The 20,075-nt window shown below is 51.0% G+C and overlaps 1 protein-coding gene across 1 annotated transcript; it reads left to right on the top strand.

Moving 5' to 3' along the window:
* Window positions 1-588: 588 nt before the first annotated feature.
* ADAMTSL2 (ADAMTS-like 2) lies at window positions 589-18,991 on the top strand (the record flags this gene model as incomplete). The annotated part of the gene is made up of 14 exons (XM_008941305.1): window positions 589-699; window positions 1,619-1,761; window positions 2,313-2,388; window positions 2,792-2,894; window positions 4,581-4,726; window positions 4,829-4,952; window positions 5,797-5,877; window positions 6,915-7,090; window positions 7,915-8,257; window positions 8,413-8,436; window positions 8,940-9,315; window positions 14,819-14,922; window positions 16,593-16,719; window positions 18,778-18,991. Coding segments are annotated over exons 1-14 (2,148 nt in total), but the record flags the coding sequence as incomplete, so codon positions are not given.
* Between the last annotated feature and the right edge of the window lie 1,084 nt (window positions 18,992-20,075).

The raw sequence follows: 20,075 nt of genomic DNA, 5'->3' as shown, positions 1-20,075 counted from the left end.
ATTCCTGCTCTTTAATTGTGGGTGGTTTCTTTTCTATAAGAACAGGCTTCTTTCCTGGGAATTGGTGGGAATTAGAGTGGAACAAATGAAAAGAAGGAAAAATAACGGCTGTTAATTGCTTTTTTTTTTGTTTATGAAGCCTTTCATTTCATTCTTCTAGGAGCAACTCTGCAAAGGGGGGTATTTAAATGCACTGCTTTGATAGATCCAGGGACACTTCTTGTTGCTCGCTGCCTCTTGTGCAACACTTTCTTTGGTGTAAGCCACGTTCTCTTCCAAGACAGGCTTGGACCCTCAGCTCGTACTGGTGGTATCAGGTGCAGCCACTGGGAACCAGTGCAAAGTTGTGGTTTGGAAGAGAGCAGCTGAGATGGGATGTGAACCTCTTCTGTGGTAGTGCTTCCACTAATCAAATATAACTTCAGGATCCAGCCCTTGCAGTCACTGGTGGCTGGTGTTGCTTAGCTGGCCAGGGATGCTGAAGAAGACATGTGCTGTGTAACCCAGGCTACAAAGCAGCTCCTGCTCTCCACAGGTGATGGGGCTGGTGGGGGTTTTGCTTAGGATGGTGTTTGGTTGCCTTCTAGGATGAAGATATCTAAGTGGAGGTGGAGTAGCATCTCCCTTGGGGCACGATCCCAGCTGAAAGGCACCTTGGCCCTTCTCCTCGTGGGCAACGTTGCCTTTGTGATAGCTCAGGTAAGCATGCTGCCTTGCTGAGGAGGTCTCTGGGCCTTACAATGGTGTGGTGTCTGGGATGGACAACCCCTGGGACTCTCAGGACTGGTCTGTGCAGGCATCAGGTCTCTAGCAAGCGTGAGGACGGGTGACTTTGCTTAGCTCTTTAGTCTGGAGGTATCTGGAGGTGGAGGTATCAAGGATGGACTGGTCTGTGCAGGCATCAGGTCTCCAGCAAGCGTGAGGACGTGTGACTTGGCTTAGCTCTTTAGTCTGGAGCTATCTGGAGGTGGAGGTATCAAGGACCCTCCTGATGTGACAAACCTGTTCTTGCACAGAGCTCATGGGCTCCTCCAGCCTCCCAGCCTCCACTGTTGTGCTGCAGAGTGGTTTTGCAATGGCTTTCTTAAGCTTTCAGTGAAGATCTTGGCTGCAACTGGCTCTTCAGCTCCCTGAATTCACTGTGGAGCAAGAGTCAGAGTGCACCAAAAGACTTGGAGGGTTTAGAGTTGTTTGGGAGCTCGGTTTTGCCAACTGAGCAAAACAATAAACACTTCCTTTCCTGAGGAATCCCAAATATTGCCACTGCATTCCAATTTGTAATGAAAACACAATTGGAAAAAGACAGGGCTTCTTGCAGACAGAGGGGTTTCAAAGCCGTGGAGATGTGGTGCTGAGGGACACGATTTAGTGGTGGCCTTGGCAGTGCTGGCTTAACGGTTGGGCTTGGTGGTCTTAAAGGTCTTTTCCAACCAAAATAATCTTTTCCAACCTCAAAGGTGTTTTCCAACCTAAACGATTCTCTGGAACTCTCAGGCTTGACCTCGCCTGGGGAAGGAGACGCCCTGCTCAGCGAGGGCAGGCTGGGGGGGGGACACCCTGGGTCACCCCTGGGTGGGCATGCTGACTGGTGCTTCTCTCCCCACCCTGCCTGGAGCAGGACCTGACACAGAGCTCCAACAGCCTGGAGGAGGGGGCAGACGTCACGGCCTACTGGTGGGGCGAGTGGACCAAGTGGACGGCGTGCACCAGGACCTGCGGGGGAGGAGTCAAGTCCCAGGAGAGGCACTGCCTGAGGCAGAGGTACAGCACCCACCTGCCAGCCTCTGGGCACCCCCAGCCTGCTGGGGGTAGGCTTGGTCCACAACATCATCGCCCAGTAGATAAGTGAAAAGGGGTTGGCTGGCAAACCCTGCCCGTGCAGAAGGTGAGCGTGCCCCAAGCGTGCTGCCACCAGGAGGCTGTGCCCTGGGCATCCCTGCTGGGAGGACCAGCTGAGCTGTTCCTGTGCTGGCCCTGAGGTGTCTCCTGCAGGGATTAGTGCAGAAGAGCAGCAGATGTAGCATGGCTCCTGTCTCAAGGCTCTGGGCACAGCAGTGAGGACGCTGTGGTGCAGGGGTGGTTGAGGATCTGCTCATCCTGGCTGCTCTGTGCATGGCTCTGCCCTTTCTGGGCTGTGTGGCTGCCAGAAGGCACCTTGCAAACCTTGTCCCCAGGTCCTCATCCCCATGATCCCTCCTAGGATGCTATAATAAGACATGGAGACCAATCTTACAGAAGCAGGGGACAAATATATTCAGAAAAGGGGAAAGAAGTGTTCCTGAGCCCTGTCTAACCATCATTTCTCTATTCAGAAGAAAGTCAGTGAGTGGGCTGGCTAATAAAACTTGCACGGGGACATCCAAAAGATACCAGCTCTGCAAAGTACAAGTAAGGATATCATTTTTCTCCTTGAGAATGCTTGATGTAAAACATGGGCAGTCATGCTTGCTTTGAGTGCTGGCATTTCTGGGGCCCCTTAGAGAGGAGATGCCATTTGTCCTGTAGATGCCACCCTGTTGCTCCTCCAAGCAACTGAAGTTCCCTCCTTTGGTGTCCCTCACGCTTGTGTTGGGGCTTTGGACCTTCTGCCTGGGTTGGGGGCTGTAAAACCCAGTGGGTGGTTCTTATACCATCTCCCAGGAGGGTTTCCCTGCAGAGGGAGGAGGAGGAGGAGGAGGATGTGGCTCTGGATGGGGCAGGCGATGGAAACACTCCTTGCAGTCAGTTGAGATGTGCCAGAAACCTTTCCCACATTTTGTTTTCATCAGGATATTAATGTATCCCATTCTAGGAGTGCCCTGCAAACGGAAGGAGCTTTCGAGAGGAGCAGTGTTCATCATTTAACTCCCATGTGTATAACGGCAGAACATATCAATGGAAACCTTTATATCCTGGTAACAAGACATTCTTTGTGTGTTTCATAATGCTTAGCCAAAATATTTTGATAGTTATGATGCTATAGCCTGCAGGAAGGCTCCTCCTCTGCTGCTCTAAAGTGATTTTTCAGAGACACAATCAGCTGTCTCCCACGTTCAAAGGCATGTTTTGCAGCTGCAGGGTAGCTTAAAAATAAAATAACTACATGAATTTATGGCTGTAGCCTGGGTTGGTCACAGCTCCTGAGAAGCAGAGAGCTGGAAGGCTGGAGGAGGATGAGGGAGCATGGGGTGAGGGACTGTGCTGGCAGGGGGAGTCTGGCTCACCCAAACAAGTGGCCTTTGAGCTGGGGCCCTTGCTGGCTGTGTGGCATCTCGGGGACATTTGCTCCCTCCCACGTCCTTCATGTGCTCTGCCAAATGGCACCAAGATGCAGCCAGGCAGCTTGGTCATCTGGGGTGAGCGATGCAGAACTGCACAAATAACTCAGGAGTCAGAGATTGAGAGGTTATTTAATTTTTAGGCACCGAATTCTCATCGAAATCAAGCATTAAATAAAAATCACAGCCAATTTTAGAGCTACTGAGAACTCAGGACTCTCCTCCTGAGGAGCAGGCTCCCAAGAGCTGGTTCTTCAGATTTGCAGTGGCAGTTGGGTGTCACTACAGATGGGCTCCAATGCAACTTTCCTCTTTTAAGGGTCTCTGTATGGATTTAAGAACAGTTATGCTCCCTGAAATCACTTGTTGCCTCCTTTTCTGTGAAACAAGCCCCTGTCTCAGCAGGGTCAGTGTGGTAGAACCTGACCCATGGCAGGCTGGCTTGGCTGTAGCTCTTTGGCTGCTTCTGTCCCTTTCCTATGGCAAGGTGACAGTTTCTTTAAGCATCTTTGCTGCTCAGGATGATTCTCCAGAATTGTTACAGTGAATTGTTTTGTTTTTTAGCAGGCGTTCACGTGGCTCCTGGGGGATTTGCAGATAATGTTTTGACATTGATGCTGTCTTGCTTGGGCACACAGGCCAGTGGGTATATGACTGCTCCCTACTTGGTGGAGTTCAACTCTTAGAGTTGGGTTTCTGATGAAAATAGGAATTTGTCATTCACTTCCTGGGGATATTATAAAATAGGGGGCTACTGTGCCAGGGGATGCAGCCCGGCCAGTTGCCTGCAGAAAGTAAAGAGCAAATTAAGTCTGAATTAAGTCTGAAATTAAGTCTGGCTTGGGTGAACATTTATGGAAAAGTTTTTATGTTTTAAACTGACATGGTTTTGAATATTATATGTATTTATAATGCTATATCTGTGCTAATTTAAGTCACATATTAAATGCTGATATGTGGACGTGCATATGTTTTGATGTCATGTGTATGTTTATCCCTGCTGCAAGTCCTCGCACAGGATCGTGGCCGTTGCTGCCTCAGTGCATGCCCTGGGCTGATGTTGGTGATACTGGTGGCATCACGAGGGGCACCCACTCCTGGCTGTGCAGGGGCTTGCAGCAGGGGGCTGGCATGCTCTCAGAAGTGCCGTCTCCTGCCCAGCCCCAAACACAAGAGATGGGAGCTTCTGAACTGCTGGCTGCTGTGCAAATGTGCTGTTGCTGCTGTTGTTTAGCTTGGCAGAGATTCATTGACATTGGTAGGATGAAAGTTTTTTTTGTGTTTCTGCTGTTTTGAATGTATTTTTATATCCTTTCCCCTCAGATGACTATGTTCACATTTCTAGCAAGCCCTGTGACCTCCATTGCACCACTGTGGATGGTCAGAGACAGTTAATGGTTCAGGCTCGGGATGGAACATCCTGCAAATACACTGATTTCCGAGGGGTTTGCGTGTCTGGAAAATGTGAGGTTGTTAAACATTATAGCAAAAATCACTTCAGTAGCATTCAGAAACCTGCGGCGGGGGCAACATTCGCCTGAGCCTCGCCCCTCTCTCCCTGTGTCCTGCAGCCCATCGGGTGTGATGGCATCCTCTTCTCCACCCACACCTTGGATAAATGTGGAGTTTGCCAAGGAGATGGGAGCAGCTGCACTCACGTGACCGGCAGTTACAGGAAAGGAAATTCCCATCTTGGTAAGGCTTTTGGGAACCTCTTGCTTTCCTTGCAGCAGAAGGCTATATTTAAAAACGTGCTTTATTTTTGGTAAATTGCTTTCAACTCTTATCCACTGCCCCGCTTCAGGGTTTCCCATGTGTTTTATGTGTGTCTCAACTCCACTCGTAGACTTGGGAAAACCTGTTTTTAAAGATAAACCAGTAACTTTGCACAGCACGTCGGAAGCCTCAGGTCTGTGATGCTGAGTGGTGCAAAAGGGTTATGCAAGAGGCTGGTGTCTTTTTTAGTTGTCTTTCTCATGACCCAGTAAGACTAGGAATAAATGGTTTGTAATAACAGGAAGCGAGGATATTTTGAAAGACCAGGATTTCCAAAATTAGCATGATGTAAAGCAACAGAACCTACTTGTCTCAGATAGAGCAATCTAACTCGGGAATAATGATTAATGCTCTCTGAGGACCAGTGTAAGGTGGAGCAAGGAACTTCAGTGGCCTCTTGAGAGGACTCATCTCACCACTTACCTCCTGCTAAGCAAAGAGAAGCTGGAGGAGAACCAAGCTGTGATCTCTCACTGGGGCTAGCCCGTGAGGGTTGCATCCTTTCCCCCCTTTGGCTGTATTTTTCCACCCTAAACCAGGAAGCATAGTTCACACATTTATCTTTTCTATTAGCAATAAGGTCCTGTTTGCAGCCTAGCAGTTCTCAACATTAGAGTGGTTTTTTTTTTTAATCCATAACACCTTAAAAGTCATTTTGGATCCAGGCCAGTTTGCTTGATCTATCTTGTAATATTGGCTAACGAGTGTTTCATTCAGATTATTTGTTACAGAGTTCCTCTCGTTAATCTGTAGTTTCCCACAGGCTATTCTCTGGTCACACACATTACTGCTGGAGCAAGGGATATCCAGATAGTGGAACGGAAAAAATCTGCAGATGTTCTGGGTGTGTATAACCTCTTGGTGCTTCCCTCAGACTCATGCCTGTACTGCTAATGTTTTTGTTCCAATGTGAAGCTGAGCGTAGTTTTATTGCAGACAGGAGCTAAATCCATAGTTGTCCAAGCCTGTGAGTTTCTCCTCTCTGCAGTCTGAGCACCTGGGCTGTCTACATCAACACTTGGATTGCTTTAATGCAGAAACTGTTGGTCAATATTATTGCTCCTTCAGGGTGGTATGACCAACACCCTGCTGCTGGATCACAGAGAGCCAAGTGACTTCACCTCTCTGCTGATCCTCTTGGTCTTCAGCTTGGGCAATGTGCAATGGCCACGTGACAGCAGCACCCAGGAGGTGTGACCTAAGTGTTGGGGGCCACACCATCCCTCTCATGATGGAGATGGCAGTGCTGCTCAGAGAGAGGGTGAAAAAATCTGGACTTGCCCAAGAGAAGCATATCTGCTGCCGTCACCCTCTGCTGCCTCAGAGGCTCGTGGCCATGTGCAGGAAGGTTTGAATGAAAAAGGCTTGGTTTAGTGTCCTGGATGACTTGTCTTGGGCCACTGCTGGGTGAGGTGGCATCAACTCAGTGCTCCCGAGGAGGCAACTCCTGCTCTTGGCCATCTAACAGCCGAGTCTTGGTCTGCAGAGCTGTGATTATGAAATGTTTGTGCTGTGCTGGTGCCCAAAGGGTGAGAGGAACCATGGGCTAGTGTAAGCCACATACCCAGGAACTTGCAGTGTAGAGGGATGCACGGCCCAAACTTGATTATGAAATGTTTGTGCTGTGCTGGTGCCCAAAGGGTGAGAGGAACCATGGGCTAGTGTAAGCTTGCAGTGCAGAGGGATGCACAGCCCAAACTCTGGGCACATACTCTCATGATATATGTTGGAAAGAGGTGCTAAATGCATTGTAATGTAGGAGAAACACTTGTTTAATTGTTGAGATGCTGTAGTGATTTTATCCCCTGGATGAACAAGTGGCAGTATCACCCATCTCTGCTCTGCCATCTGACAGCATTGGTTTTTCTCTCTCGTTTGAAGCTGTGGCTGATGAAGCTGGGTACTATTTCTTCAATGGGAACTACAAAGTTGATACTCCAAAGAACTTCAACATTGCAGGCACGGTGTTCAAGTACCGCAGGCCCATGGACGTCTATGAGACTGGCATAGAGTATATTGTAGCCCAAGGGCCAACAAACCAAGGGTTGAACATCATGGTGAGCTTTGACTTTTCAAGTTCACAAGGCTGGGAGTGCTGGGGAAGGGAAAGTCTGTGTTGGGTGGAGGAAGGGGTGGGCAGGGCTGTGGATGATGAGCATGGGCTTGGTAACCCCTCTCTCTGCAGGGAGAAGATGCCTTGGGCACTGTGGGGGGATTTCTCTTCAGCTCCTTGGCATTATCTGAGTGACCTGGCAGGAGAAGTGAAAATAAGGAATTAGGCCAGATAGCTTAGACAAGTGCATGAAACTTAAACCCCAGCTCTTTCTTTGAAAGCAAACCATCTAAAACCAGACATAGGAAGAAAGGTAATTTAATTTTCTTCTGGGCAGCCAGCCAGAGCCAAACTCCTTCCCTCTCCTAGGTAGCTCCAGACTCCTCTGGAAGGAGAAGGGATGGTTGCTTGGGTGCTTATAAAGCATTAGACCAGTAAGAGGCTGTAGTGCATCAGCTGCAAGTCCCCATCCATCCCCAGTGGGATGCAGTAGCTGAAGGGGGCATGTGTATGCTCCTCAAAAACCACAATAAAGGGATTTGCAGACGATGGTCAGTAACTTCTGAAGTGGATCTCCCAAGTCTCTGGTCACTCAGTGGCTGAGGAGGAAGCATGACCTGGGACCCCCATCCCTGAGCTGGGGCTAATCCCCAGGGCACTCCAGCCAAATATCCCTTGGGACATTGTGCTCGGCTCCAGTTGTAAGATGTTGGCAGTAAGGTTGGAAATAGCAAAGGAGATGCTCCCCAAGTGTCGAGTCCCAGGTGAATCACAAGTTTGCATGCCATATATTTGCTGCATCCACTAATAATTTAATTTGTTTGCTAGGTCTGGAATCAAAATGGCAAGAATCCATCCATCACGTTTGAATACACCCTCCTGAGGAAGCCACACTCAAAAAACCTGCAGCCCATCTACTACACCTTCTCCGAGTCAGACAGTGAAGAAAGCAGAGAGTTTGATGGAGATGTGCCATTGGGCTTCATCCAGCACAATGCAACCTATTTTGGGAAAATCTCCAGGGAAAGGATAGACTTGGAGAACCAGGTGTTTGGAAGGCAGGACACGGAGGAAGATTTAAACTTGAGCAAAGGTCAGGAAACCAATGAGGTCTATGAAAGAGCAGAAACTATTGACTGTGAGCCAAAACTGAAGGGCAAACAACCCCAAGGTAAGGAGGAGACTTGGGCCTCACCGTTCTGCTTCTCAGAGCTCTTGTTGAGAAATGCTCTGTTTCTATCTCTGGTGATTCTGCTGGTTTGTTTTTTGGAAAACCTGGAAAGTTCTTTAAAACATCTCTGCTCATAAATCCTCTTTGCCCTTCAGGTTCTGGTTTCTGGAGGGTGGGGGGTGGCCATGGGTAAGGTGTCCCTGCTGGTGCCCTGCCGTGCTTTGCCTCATGCCAAGGACAGGAGGGAGCCCTGGGTGCACAGAGCTCCCCGTTACATCTTCCATCACCTCCCACCTCCCCACAGCCCCCAACAACCTCCTTCCCACTCCAGTCCTTCGGGCATCCCACCACCAATCTGCCTTGAGTGCTTTGCCAGCATGGCTGCATGGGCTCCGGGGCCAGGAGAGCATCTTCCTTTGACCTCTGCTATTGCTTGGGGCAGTGCTGGCAGGTGCTGAGCTCTCCTCTGGCCATGCAATACCAGGATGAGACCCACAGAGCTACACACCCTTCCCAAATGGGTACACCCCCCTGAGACTCCCCCTCCCCAGGACCCCAGCTCCTGCCTGCAGCCTCTGCTCGGGCTCTGGCGTGCCCCCGCTGCTCCAGGCTGCTTCCTGCCCCCAGCCTGAATGCAGTTTGTGGTTGTCATTGTTGTTTCCCCCTGTTGGCTCCAATCTAGATTCAAACGTAACCAGGTCTACTTACCAGACAGACCATGACGACAGAGACCTCGACCCCAGGCTCACCTCCAGGGAATTCCTTCTGGAGAATGCCATCACGGACAAGCTGCTGGACAAGGACTCCAAGGAGCTGATGCTCAACATGACCATGAACAGCATCTTTGCCCAGGGAGACCCAATCAACTCTGTGGGCTCACACATTGACAGCCTCTATGTTGACTACGAGGACACTGATGGCGTTGTGACCTACAGCATTAACAGCACTTACCTGGAGCTGAGCAATGGCAAAGCCATCAACTCCTCTGCAGAGACAACGTTTTCAAATGCCACTGGCACCATGACCAGCCCTCAAGGGAACAGAACCCACAAAGCAAGGTAGGAGACTTGTCTTTAGTTATAGTAAATCCTACTGATTGCTAGTCTTGACTCGTAATAGCCCTGTACTCAATGCAGACCCCATTACATGGTTTCTAGCTGCTTTGGAAGCCAGAAGGTAAGTGGGGGTAGGATGATGTATGTGGAAGCTTTTGGATGGGGGTAAATCTGGAAGGAAGGGCCTGGGATTTGAGAGCAGAAAGTCAAGAGAGCATTTAAGCAAGAGGAAAACTCGCTGCCCTCCTTGGTGGAGGTGCTGGTGAGTCCATGCTGATGGCTGTCAGCTTGTGCATGGATCTCTGCCTGTCACAGCTTGTTACCAGAGCTGTGACCATAAAGAAGCTGCTTCCTTTTGCCTTCTCTTGGTGTCCTGCTCTGATTCCCCAAGCCTCTTCCTCCGAGCTCTGATGCAGCAGAAGTTGGTCCTGGCCCCATTTTACCCACCCTGTTGACTGCCACCCATGATCCTCCTCCCTAGTGCTGGCAGGAACATGCCTCCAGCAGCTCTTGGGCATGGCCCTGCCTGCTTCCCTGCTGCTGGAGAGGCAGAGCAGGACAGCAGGAGCCCTTCTGCAGGGCTGCAGCAGGAGCCTGGGTTCACTACCTTGGCAGATGCACTGCAACTAGCCACTGCTCTGACAAGGATGCCAAAAGCTCTCCAGTGGCAGCTCACTGACTGATATTAGGACCATACCTTCAGGATTCCTTTCAGTGGCTGGTTTGGAGTTGGTAGTGTTATAAAGTGCAGTAGGAAAGTAAAACAAAAAAAGCCTCATCTGTCTTTAGCAGCAGAGTTTGTCCAGGCAGGGACGGGCTGAGTGAAAGGGAGTCTTGGGCTAGTGCTTGCCCACAAGTCAGTGTCTAGGGCCTTTTGGGGTGTCCTGGGGCTGTGTGGGGAGCAGCCTTTACTCCCAGCCTGTGGGACCTCATCCCCAGCATGGGCACACAGGGACTGAGATGGGACCATTGCTGCAGAGCAGCAATTAGCTGTCCTTCATGTGGAGCCACACTTTGGAGCAATCCCCAGAAAGAATGAGATGAAACTGGGGCCTTGGGAGTCAAACAGGTCCCAGACCCCCTGCTGTGGCTTTGGGTCCTGCTCTGCACCCCCATGGCTTGGCTGGGGACCATGGCACCCACCCCTCCCCTGTGGGTCTCCTCCTGGCTCTGCTGCCGTGACTTCTCTGTCTCCCAGTAAGACAAGGGTTGTGATGCTGAGCTTCAGAAGATGTGAAGCACTGAGCAGATGCTCTCTGGTTGTAGTTAGCTATATTTACCCAGAATTTATACTAGATTATGCTAAAGAAAATGTCCATGAAGCCAAACGTATCAACAAACTTCTTAATGACAAGAACATTGAAACCTTGCCAAGGGCTTGAGTCTATCATCTCTCCTCGTGGCTTGGCTTGGAAACTCTGCCTTTTGCTGCCAAAGCAAGCATTTCATTAGCCCTCTGACAGGCCAGGCCAGCCTGTCCCACCCCCTGCTGTACCCTGCCGGGGGGTGAGCAGGGGGCTGCATGGCCCTTGGGGCTCCCCTGGGCCCTGGCACGCTACTGGGTGGCCTCAGCTGGCACCCTGGACCCCAATCCTCTCCCCAGTAGCTGCTAAATGGGGCTAGTGCTTTCCTAGCTCCTGGGAATACAGGGATTTTTACATGCTTTAAATTCCAGAGCAGCTTGGCTTTTACAGGACAGTTACAAAAATCTGTCAGTGGCTCCAGGGCAGATTTTGTGGTGGTAAAAAAACTCCTGGAACTACCCCATACTGTCCATCTACTGGTGACGTGGGGCAGGGATTTAAACCCCTTTGAGAAGGATACTCAGCATTGCCATTTTATTCCCCCCCCCTTGATTCTTCCCTTGGTTTTGTTCTGCAGTGTTCCCTCTTTCCCCCCCCAAAATCTCTCTAGAAGAAAACGTGAACTTTTCAGATCTAAACATTAATATCCAAAAATTTTTGCCCTAACCAAAAGGCTGCATCCAGGCCCAGCTGGGGCTGTAGCCTGGGCTGAGAGATGCTCAGCTCCTCACTGGCTCCACAGAATCATTTAGGTTGGAAAGGACCCTTAATATCATCAAGTCCACCCTCATCCCTTGCTGTGGGGCTGTTGTGGGGCATTAAAAGGCCAGCAGAGACAGATGTGGGGCAGCTGGGCTGCAGGAAACGTGCTGTTTGGAGGCACCCCTTTTTATTAAAAAAAGAAAAGGGAGAGGTGAAGGGCCAAAAAGGCAACAAAAAGACTTGTGAGGCCTTGCCCACTGCATGGTGGCATTGCTCTCCTCCCCAGCAGTTCAGAAAGTCCCATCATGTCATTGGCAGTTAGGTCATTGGCATGTGTGGGCACTTGTGGAGTGATGGACATGTTTGCAGGGGGTGAGGTGTTCTGCAGCCACTGCAGAGATGAGAGATCTCTCCTTCCAGGCATGTTTTGGGGCAGCCTGATTGTGCCTGGGCCATTAGCACTTCCCCCAGCTTTTAATTCATTATCATAGAATACCTGGTTGGAAGGAACCTTATGGATCATCTGGCCCAACTTTTCCTGGCAAAAGCTTCAAGCTCAGTTGCAATCCTAATGCTACCCACTGACCTGCAATTCCTGGGTGGGGATGATGGGTGAGGAGCCCCAGCTCAGCTCACTGAGGCCAGGATTAAAGCTCCCTCCAGCACCCAGCCTGGCAGGATGAAGCCCATAGTGACAGCAGGATGTGGATTTGGGGTTGGGGTGTCATAGGCAGGGTGCTGGAGCATGAGGAGTGTGAAGGGCACGGAGGATTGGACTGGTTTCTCCAGGAGCAAGGAAGGTGGTGGGGACAGCCAGAAGCTGCACTGAAGGAAATGGTGATGGGCAACAAGGAAAAACCTCTTGCCCTAAGCCTGGGTGGGGGAATCTCCATCCTTGGAGATGGGTCAAGCTGCACTGTGCAGGGCCCTGTGGGACCCAGTCTCTTACTGGGGTCAGCCCAGGTCTGGGCAGGAGCTTGGACTCGAGACCTCCCAAGTGCTTCCCAGGCTCAGTTTGGTGGCTTCTTGCTCATTTTCATTCCCTGAGAATGAACAAGCAAGGGAAGATGATCTTTGCAGAGAGTAACCAGGCAGTCTGTGCACGTGGGACAGGGTTGGTTTGAGGTGGGGCATTTTATGTCTTTCTAAGCTGTGGTAGTCTTAGTGTGGATGAAGTTACCCAGTTATGGGAGCACCTTGCACCAGTGTGGTGTGTTGTGTCTCCTCTCTGGGAACAAGCCCTGCTGGGACTGGGATGGGTGGGTGCCTCTTGTGCTGTGGCAGGATTGCAGTCCTGCTTTTCCTCTCCTGAAGCCATGGAAACCTTCCTGTGCCATGCCAGGGCAGATCAGGCATCCTTCACCCTCTGCCCTGTGCTGCAGTGTGCGGCCAGGGCTGACCCTGCAACAGGAGCACGAATTTCCCCCTTTGCTTCAAGACAAAACCCAAACAAATCACAGAAAATTGAGCCCAGGGACTCTGGATGTCGGTCTGTGGTGTTTGTGTGAACTTGTTAGGATATTCTAGTCCTGTGGGACTGTTTTGGGAGGATAGACAGCCCAGACCTAAGCTAGGGACAAGGGGCTGGTGCTGATTTTTGTTGCTGTTGCTTGATTGAAAACCAGAAGCCAAGTGCAGGCAGGGGAGAAAACATTTTTTATAATAAATCTCATAATAAAAAGGAAAACTAAAAGAGAAAAAAGCCCACCAGCTTTGTGGGACAATGTGCTGCTGTTTGCATGCCGAGCAGAACAAAATGACAGTTTTGTCTTTGTTTGAAATGGCAAGAGAGCTAAATGCTGCCCTATGACCAAATGTCTGATTTATCTGGGAAGAACTTGTCCCTGCAACCTCGTCATGCATAGAAGAAGCTCTTTATTCAGGATCGTGTACACTAAAGGGACACTGTTGAAAGATTTTCTGTCCTGAGATGTGGTATAAAGCCTATTTTGAAGATTATTTTCCCCTTTCGAGGGAGAGGAGTTGCGGTCACAAGATGACTTGGTGTTTACTTTGGTGCCTCAGGGAGCAAGAGGATCTAGGTAATACCCTCTTTTCCAGGCAAATTAAAGGACAAAAAGCAGATGCTGGCTATATTTTAATGGATCTTACTGAAAACTGTCATCTTGTGAGCCCTCTCCTGGCTGGGTGGCAGCAGGCAGCACACCGATGGCACCTGGGGCTGCCGCGGGTCCCCAGGCAGAGCTGGTTTGGCAAGAAAAAAACCCTATTTATAGGGAGCTGAGGCTGTTGTTTTTCTGCAAAAAATAGTCACATTCATTTCGGTTCCATTTCAAACGCAGGAAGCGACCATTTGCCAAACAGACAGAGGCAAAATCAAGAGGGGAAAATGAGATTGTTGTTGTTTTTAATCCTTCCCGAGGCTCAGGGCTGGCGGTGGAAGGAGGGTGGGTCTGAAAGGAAACGGCTGGATTCTCAACAGTGTCCTTTTAAAGGTTGATTTGATAGGCTGGACCTGAACTTTTTCTTACCAACAACTAAATAAGGCAATTTCAGAGCTTCTGCTGCCTAGAAATCATACAAGCTGCATATCTCGCCAGGCCAGAGACTACTGGAGGTCAGGACACAACCTTGTACGCTATTTCAGTGTAGCTGTGCCAAGGGTTTGAACAGAGGGATGAGGGCAGAATCCAAGCCTTTTGTTGTAAAGGTGCAGTATCCCTGGTGTGTGTTAACCTCACAGCACGTAGGATGCACTGAACTGGGAGGAGCTGTTCTTTTTTTGGTTTGACAAATGCACCAGGCTGACTCCATCACTCCTCTCCCAGCGGCACTGTGTGTCTGAGCACGGCACGGGTACGAGAGATCCAAACTACCTAAAATCAACCAGAAATAAAACCAAACCAAAACAGTTGCAAAAGCAGCGGGCAGGCAAACAGCACGCCTGGGTGGTTCAGAAGCAAAGTGTGTTTTGAGAAGCAAGTTTATAAACCCCTGTGCCACGTGTTGGCTTTGGGAAGGAGAGAGCTGCTGAGATTGGAGCGGCCGAAAGCTCTGCTGCGTTGAGCAGCATGAGTTTGGTGTGCCCAGCCCTGGAGATGCAGGGGAGGAGATACTGCACCTTTAGTCACTGTATGCCAAGGGCCAGGTGTATTTGAGCAGAAAAAAAATGCAAACTTTGTTAAATTCTGAACTGTTTCTACTTGTGGGTATTTTTATCCCATTCTCTCTATTTCTAGACAGTGGAAGCTCTGCCTCTAACCGGGCTGGGGATTCTACTTGGGGCTCAGGACAGGTATGTTGTGAAACGAAACAAACCAATGAAAACAAACAAACAAACCCCCCAAAAAAATCAGAAAAACCAAACCCAATGGCCAAACTAAACAAATCCCCTCCCAAACCCGAACCCAACCAAACTGCAGCCTGCTGGCAGATGTGTGTGTCTGACGTGGCCTTGTCACCGCTCGCCTTGTAAATGCCTTTTTTTTTTGTTTGTTTTTTGTTTGTTTGTTTGTTTTGTTTTGTTTGCTTATCGCTAGAAACAGATTGAAGTTGTTAAGAAAGGGCCAAGGTGTGAGTGCTGCTGACATGTACAGGTGGAAGCTTTCCTCCCATGAACCCTGCAGCTCTACATGTACCACAGGTAGTTCTAAGAAGCAGCCAAATTCTGCACAACCGCTGAAATCACCTGGTGTGTGAGTCACTTTTATGTCTGTTAGGGATGGGAAGGACCTGGTGCTGTGTAGGGGATCTTGTGATCTCTGGAGTTGGTTTTAGCACGCCCCCAAATCTGCTCTGCCCGGGTGCAAAGGTCTCAGCATATCGCCCTCTCTTTTTTGCCTGCCTTTGGACCATTCAGAGGGGTTTGAAAAGCTCAGATGCTTCCCCATAGGGTGAAATTTTGGAGGTTATCCAGCTCTGGCAGGAAACAAACCAGCATTTGGCTTTTTGATTTTGTTTTGTTTCTCCCCCTCCTTCTACCTTGGAGCCTGATCTTGGCTGCGAGGGTGTAAACCTGGAACAGTGATGTAGACGCCAGGGTATCAAAACTGAGCCTGTGTTCTTTTTTGTATAAATTCCCCCTTTTTGCCCCCTGAAAAGCTTCAAGCCACTTGATCTCTCTCTCCTCCTTTTCTCCTTGGCTAGGGGGTCCTGGCCCCTGCGAGCCCATCGCTTGTGAAGCCTGTGAGTGAGTCGAGCGCTCGCCTGAAATAATCCAGATCCTACAGTGCTCCTGGAATTAGAAAGAAGGAAAAAAGGGGGAGAGAGGAGACTGCAATCTAAAGGACATCTCTTAAAAGAGCATATGCAAAGATTTTATTTTTTAAACATTTATTCTTGTCCAGCAGACACATGCCCACAATGTGCCAACAGCAGGAGCTTCACAAGCTGTCCCTTTCCCTGCGATCTCATCAGCCACACGTTCTGAGACATTTTTGACTTCTTTGATCCCCTTTGGAGCAAATTTCCCCCTGGATGGGGCCAGGCTGCTCTGCCCTGGTTTGCAGAGAGAGGTTTTACTTAAATTTCTCCTTTCTCCTTGCCTTAATGACATATCGCAGAGAAGCAATACCACGTCAAGAGCTGTAGATCTTTTTTTAGTTTCATGTAAACCATATGTTCCCGAGAGCTGCAATTCTTGTTACCTGTAGCCAGAGCAGCCTCCTGGTCCCCAGCCAGGTCCCAGAATGGACTTCACAACATTTACTCTGGCACGAGGGGCTGCTGGGGAAAAGCTCTGGGTCTGACGACACCGGCTGCCTGCGCTTTTGGCGGGGGAGCAGGAGGGGCAGGTGCCTCCTGGCAAAGCCCTTCCTCTGCTTGGAGTGCTGGGTGAACCCAGGGAGCACCCGAGCACAAATGGGGCTTCATGGGTGCAGGGAGAGAGGGTGGATGGAGCGGGTTGGGGACCCTTTTCCAGCCCTGAGCCTGGCAGGGTGGGAGCTGATGGCTGCGAGGTGGACGGAGCTGCCGAGCAGACTCGTTGCCCCGAGCGTTTCCTATAAAAACGTGTTAGTCATATATTGATTTTGGTGGCAAGCCCTGGCAGGGGTGGCCGTGCCTGTCTTCAGAGCTGGCCAAATCCAACCACACTGCCCATGCTGGCTGGGTGGCCACCACAGTCCTCCCCTCCCAGCAGCATCCACCCTCCCCCTGGGCCAGAAAGTCCAGCTTGTTGCTTTCCATTGAGAGGAAGTTTTGGAATATGCAGCTCAAAAAAAAAAAAAAAAAAGAGGAAAAAAAAAGAAAGATTTTGGATGTCAAAATCACCAAGCACCCTCTGTTGTGTGTGTGTATTCTCTTTGAAACTAGGAGTGATGTCCACATATGCGATGTGTGTTCGCTATGATGGGATCGAAGTGGACGATACGTACTGTGATGCCATGACCCGTCCCGAGCCCATCCATGAGTTCTGTGCTGGGAGAGAGTGCCAGCCAAGGTACCACCTCACCAGGGTGCTCCTGGGGGGCTCCGTGCTTGCTCTGCTGTGGATGTGTTTGGGGGAGGGGGTTGGTGTGGATTTGGTGGGGAGGGCAGCAGGGACGGCCCGTAGCACCCCTGTCCCTCCTTCCCCTCGTTGGATCTCCCCAGGGTGTAGCAAGATTTTCCTCCTGAGTGCTTTAGCTCAAGCTGCCAGGTTAAAACTTCCATAAATCCTGGCAGAATTTGCCCCTGGTGCTCTCATGGAGTCTGACTTTGAGCAATATGGGCAATATCCTGCCCTGGCCAGAGTGTGGGAATTGGGCGAAGGGGCTGGTCTTGCAAACTGTGCCACGGATCCAGCCCTCTGCTCCCTTCAGCATCCTAAACATCACAGAGGTTTACTTGTAGCAGGGCAAGAGCTGCTGCAGAGGGGAACCCGTGCTGGGTGTCCTTCAGGAGGTTTCCCTTCTGGTGCAGCTCCTTACCAGTAAAGCACCCCTGCTGTCCAGAGCTGCCTGCATGGCTCTGTGTGGGTTTGCAGCACCTGCTTGCTGGAAGGTTTGCCATGAGGAGCAGTTATGGGCAGGACAGGAAAGTGTCTGTCAAAGGGAGGAGGACTGTGATGGTGTCAGACTAGGGACAGGGCAAAGGGAGAAGTAAAGTTGATGTGTGCCCTGGAGTGGTGTCACTTGTGAAGAGTGCAAACCAAGATCAGAGTGATGCCAGGGACCAGAGATGGCACCTGGGCCCTGGAGAGTGGGTGGTTCCAGCTCGGGTAGTTATGAAGGAGGACAGGGGAGGGAAGCACATGCCTATTGCAGTGTAAGATCTCACTGAATGTTTCATGTGAAGGCTGAAGAGCTGCAATGGAGGCAAGAGAAATGTGGGGAGGTGGATGGTACTGCTGCTGGGAACACACCTGCCCTGGAGACGCCATGGGGACTTGGATGTCTATTTGCATTAACTTTGTAATTTTTTGGCAAAAGCATTAGGGCTCTTTTCATGCTTAGATTACCCTGCTGGTCTCTTATAAAGCTGTGCCTCCTTAGAGCTGTGCTGTTCCAGCTCCACAGGCTTTGCACTGGAAGAGAGAAGAGCTGCTCTGTGATTTACTGCTGGTTGCAGCTTGGTTCTGGGTAAAGCAGGAGCTGCCAGGAGCTCAAATTGGGCAGCTGAGCCCATTCTGCTCTGGCCAGCAACACTTTGCCACCAGAAAGTCCTCAGATAACTTTGCCTGATTGGGATGGGAAAGACCTTGGTGTAATATGCCTTCTGAATTTAGGTGGCACCTCTGAATGTGTGACAAAGGCTGCTCATGGTGCCCTGTGGGGCTGTGAGGCTGGGGCTGTGGTTTTCCTGCTCAGAGCAGCACCAGTGGGTGGCACTGGAATGTGGATCCTGACCCAGTTTGATTTTTGCATTTTTTAGCTAGTTCTTCAATTCAGAATTGCTGTAATGTTACCGTACTGTAAAAATCTTGACTTCTTATGGCTTTTCCCTTGGTTTGCAAACTGCTCCCCTCTTGTAACCTCAGGACAGCAGTGGCAGAGGACAGTAAGGGGCAGGCAGTGTCTCGGAGCAGATCCCAGCTCTGCCAGCCCATCACATGATGTTAGCAGCATTAGGCTGACGGTGGTACATGAACATCTGTCCCCGGGGCTCAGACAGCTCTGTGTGACACTATTGCTGGGATCTGCAGGATGATGGATGGTTGGGTCCTCTCAGAAGTCAAACGTGGGCAAAAAGAATGGCAGAGAAATGTGCTGGGATACACAGGGTCGCAGCTGGGGACCCCACAGCCTGGGGGTGCCAAACCCTCACGGCGAGGACACGGCTCGGTGCCTCCTTCCTCTCGGCGAGCTGGGTTTAGCATCCCCACTGCAAGCTCAGCTTTGCTGGGTGAAACTATCCCCACTGCAAGCTCAGCTTTGCTGGGTGAAACTACCACCTCCTGAAACATCCCATCCCGTGGGAAAAGCGCCCGTGCCGGCAGCCCGGCTGCAGCTCAGCCTGGAGGTGGCAGGCAGGGCTTTCCCGGGGGATGCCCCATGCGACGACCTCTCTGCCTCTGCAGGTGGGAGACCAGCAGCTGGAGCGAGTGCTCCCGGACCTGCGGGGAGGGTTTCCAGTTCCGCATCGTGCGCTGCTGGAAGATGATCTCCCCGGGCTTCGACAGCTCCGTGTACAGCGACCTCTGCGAGTCCGCCGACATCGCCCGCCCCGACGAGCGCAAGGTCTGCAAGAACCCCGCCTGTGGGCCCCAGTGGGAGATGTCCGAGTGGTCCGAGGTAGGTGCCCGGGGTGGTGGTCTCACCCAGCAGTGGGGAGAGGGGTGCCCGTGCCTGCTCTTTGCTATTCCTGTCCTGACCCAGCCTGACCCGTGCCCGTCAGACTCTGCCCTTCGGGACGGTGCCCGCAGCCATTGCGCGCCAACCGACGTGCCCCAGGGATTTATTTTTCCCCTAAAATGAAGCCTCGGGTCCCCTCCAGGGTGAGGAGGCCACTGCTCTTGGTCACTCCCAGTCTTTGGCCACATCTAAGGTGCTGACATTGCTCACAGGGAGAGCGGGAGCCCGCAGCTGAGATCCTCCCACCATGGCTTACTGGCCAGGCTCTGCAGCCCACAGGGTGCCAGGGAGAAGATCCCACTTCACGTGTGAATTATGTTCCCATAAATTTTCCTTCCTCACCTCCAGTTTTTTTTCCCCAATGTTGGACACTTTTAAGATTCAGCTGGACAGGGTGCTGGGCCATCTTGTCTAGACTGGGATTTTCTCAAAGGAAGTTGGACCAGATGGTCCTTGAGGTCTCGTCCAACCTGGTACTCGAGGATTCAGTTTCACCTGGAGAATTAAACCTTTCCTGAGCTATACCTTAAGCAGATCCCTAAAACAGCTGGAAGATGGTTTGAGGTGGTGCAGTGCTGCTTTACTTCAGCTCTTTGGTGTGCTCAGGAAAACATGTGGAAGAGTTTGTGCCCCTGAATTCATTTCCAGGCACTGCCAGCACTCCAGTATGTCACTGGAAATGGCCAAACCAGTGCTGCTTTCTCAGGGGCTGAGGCTGGTCTCTGAGCCCAGGTGGCTTGGGAGCCAGGCCCTGGCTGGATTGACACTCAGGGTGCAGGGATGGGACCCAGCGTGGCTCACAGGGAGCATGTAAAACACATGGAGGGTGTAACTGCCCCTCTGCACTGCTAGGAAACAGCCCTGCCCCTTCCATGTCCTCTGGAACTGGGTGTGCACGGGGAGAGTGAGCGATCAGGTCTGTCTCTGAGCTTGCCCAGGGTGCCACCAGCAGACCCCGTGATGGGGGTGGCTGCACGCAGAGTGTGGCACTTGTGTCCCAGAGCCCACATGCTCCTTGACTCTC

This window comes from Merops nubicus, unplaced genomic scaffold (assembly GCF_000691845.1).
Source record: "Merops nubicus isolate BGI_N331 unplaced genomic scaffold, ASM69184v1 scaffold14895, whole genome shotgun sequence".
Classification (NCBI taxonomy): Eukaryota; Metazoa; Chordata; class Aves; order Coraciiformes; family Meropidae; genus Merops; species Merops nubicus.
This window is presented reverse-complemented; position numbering and strand designations above follow the sequence as displayed.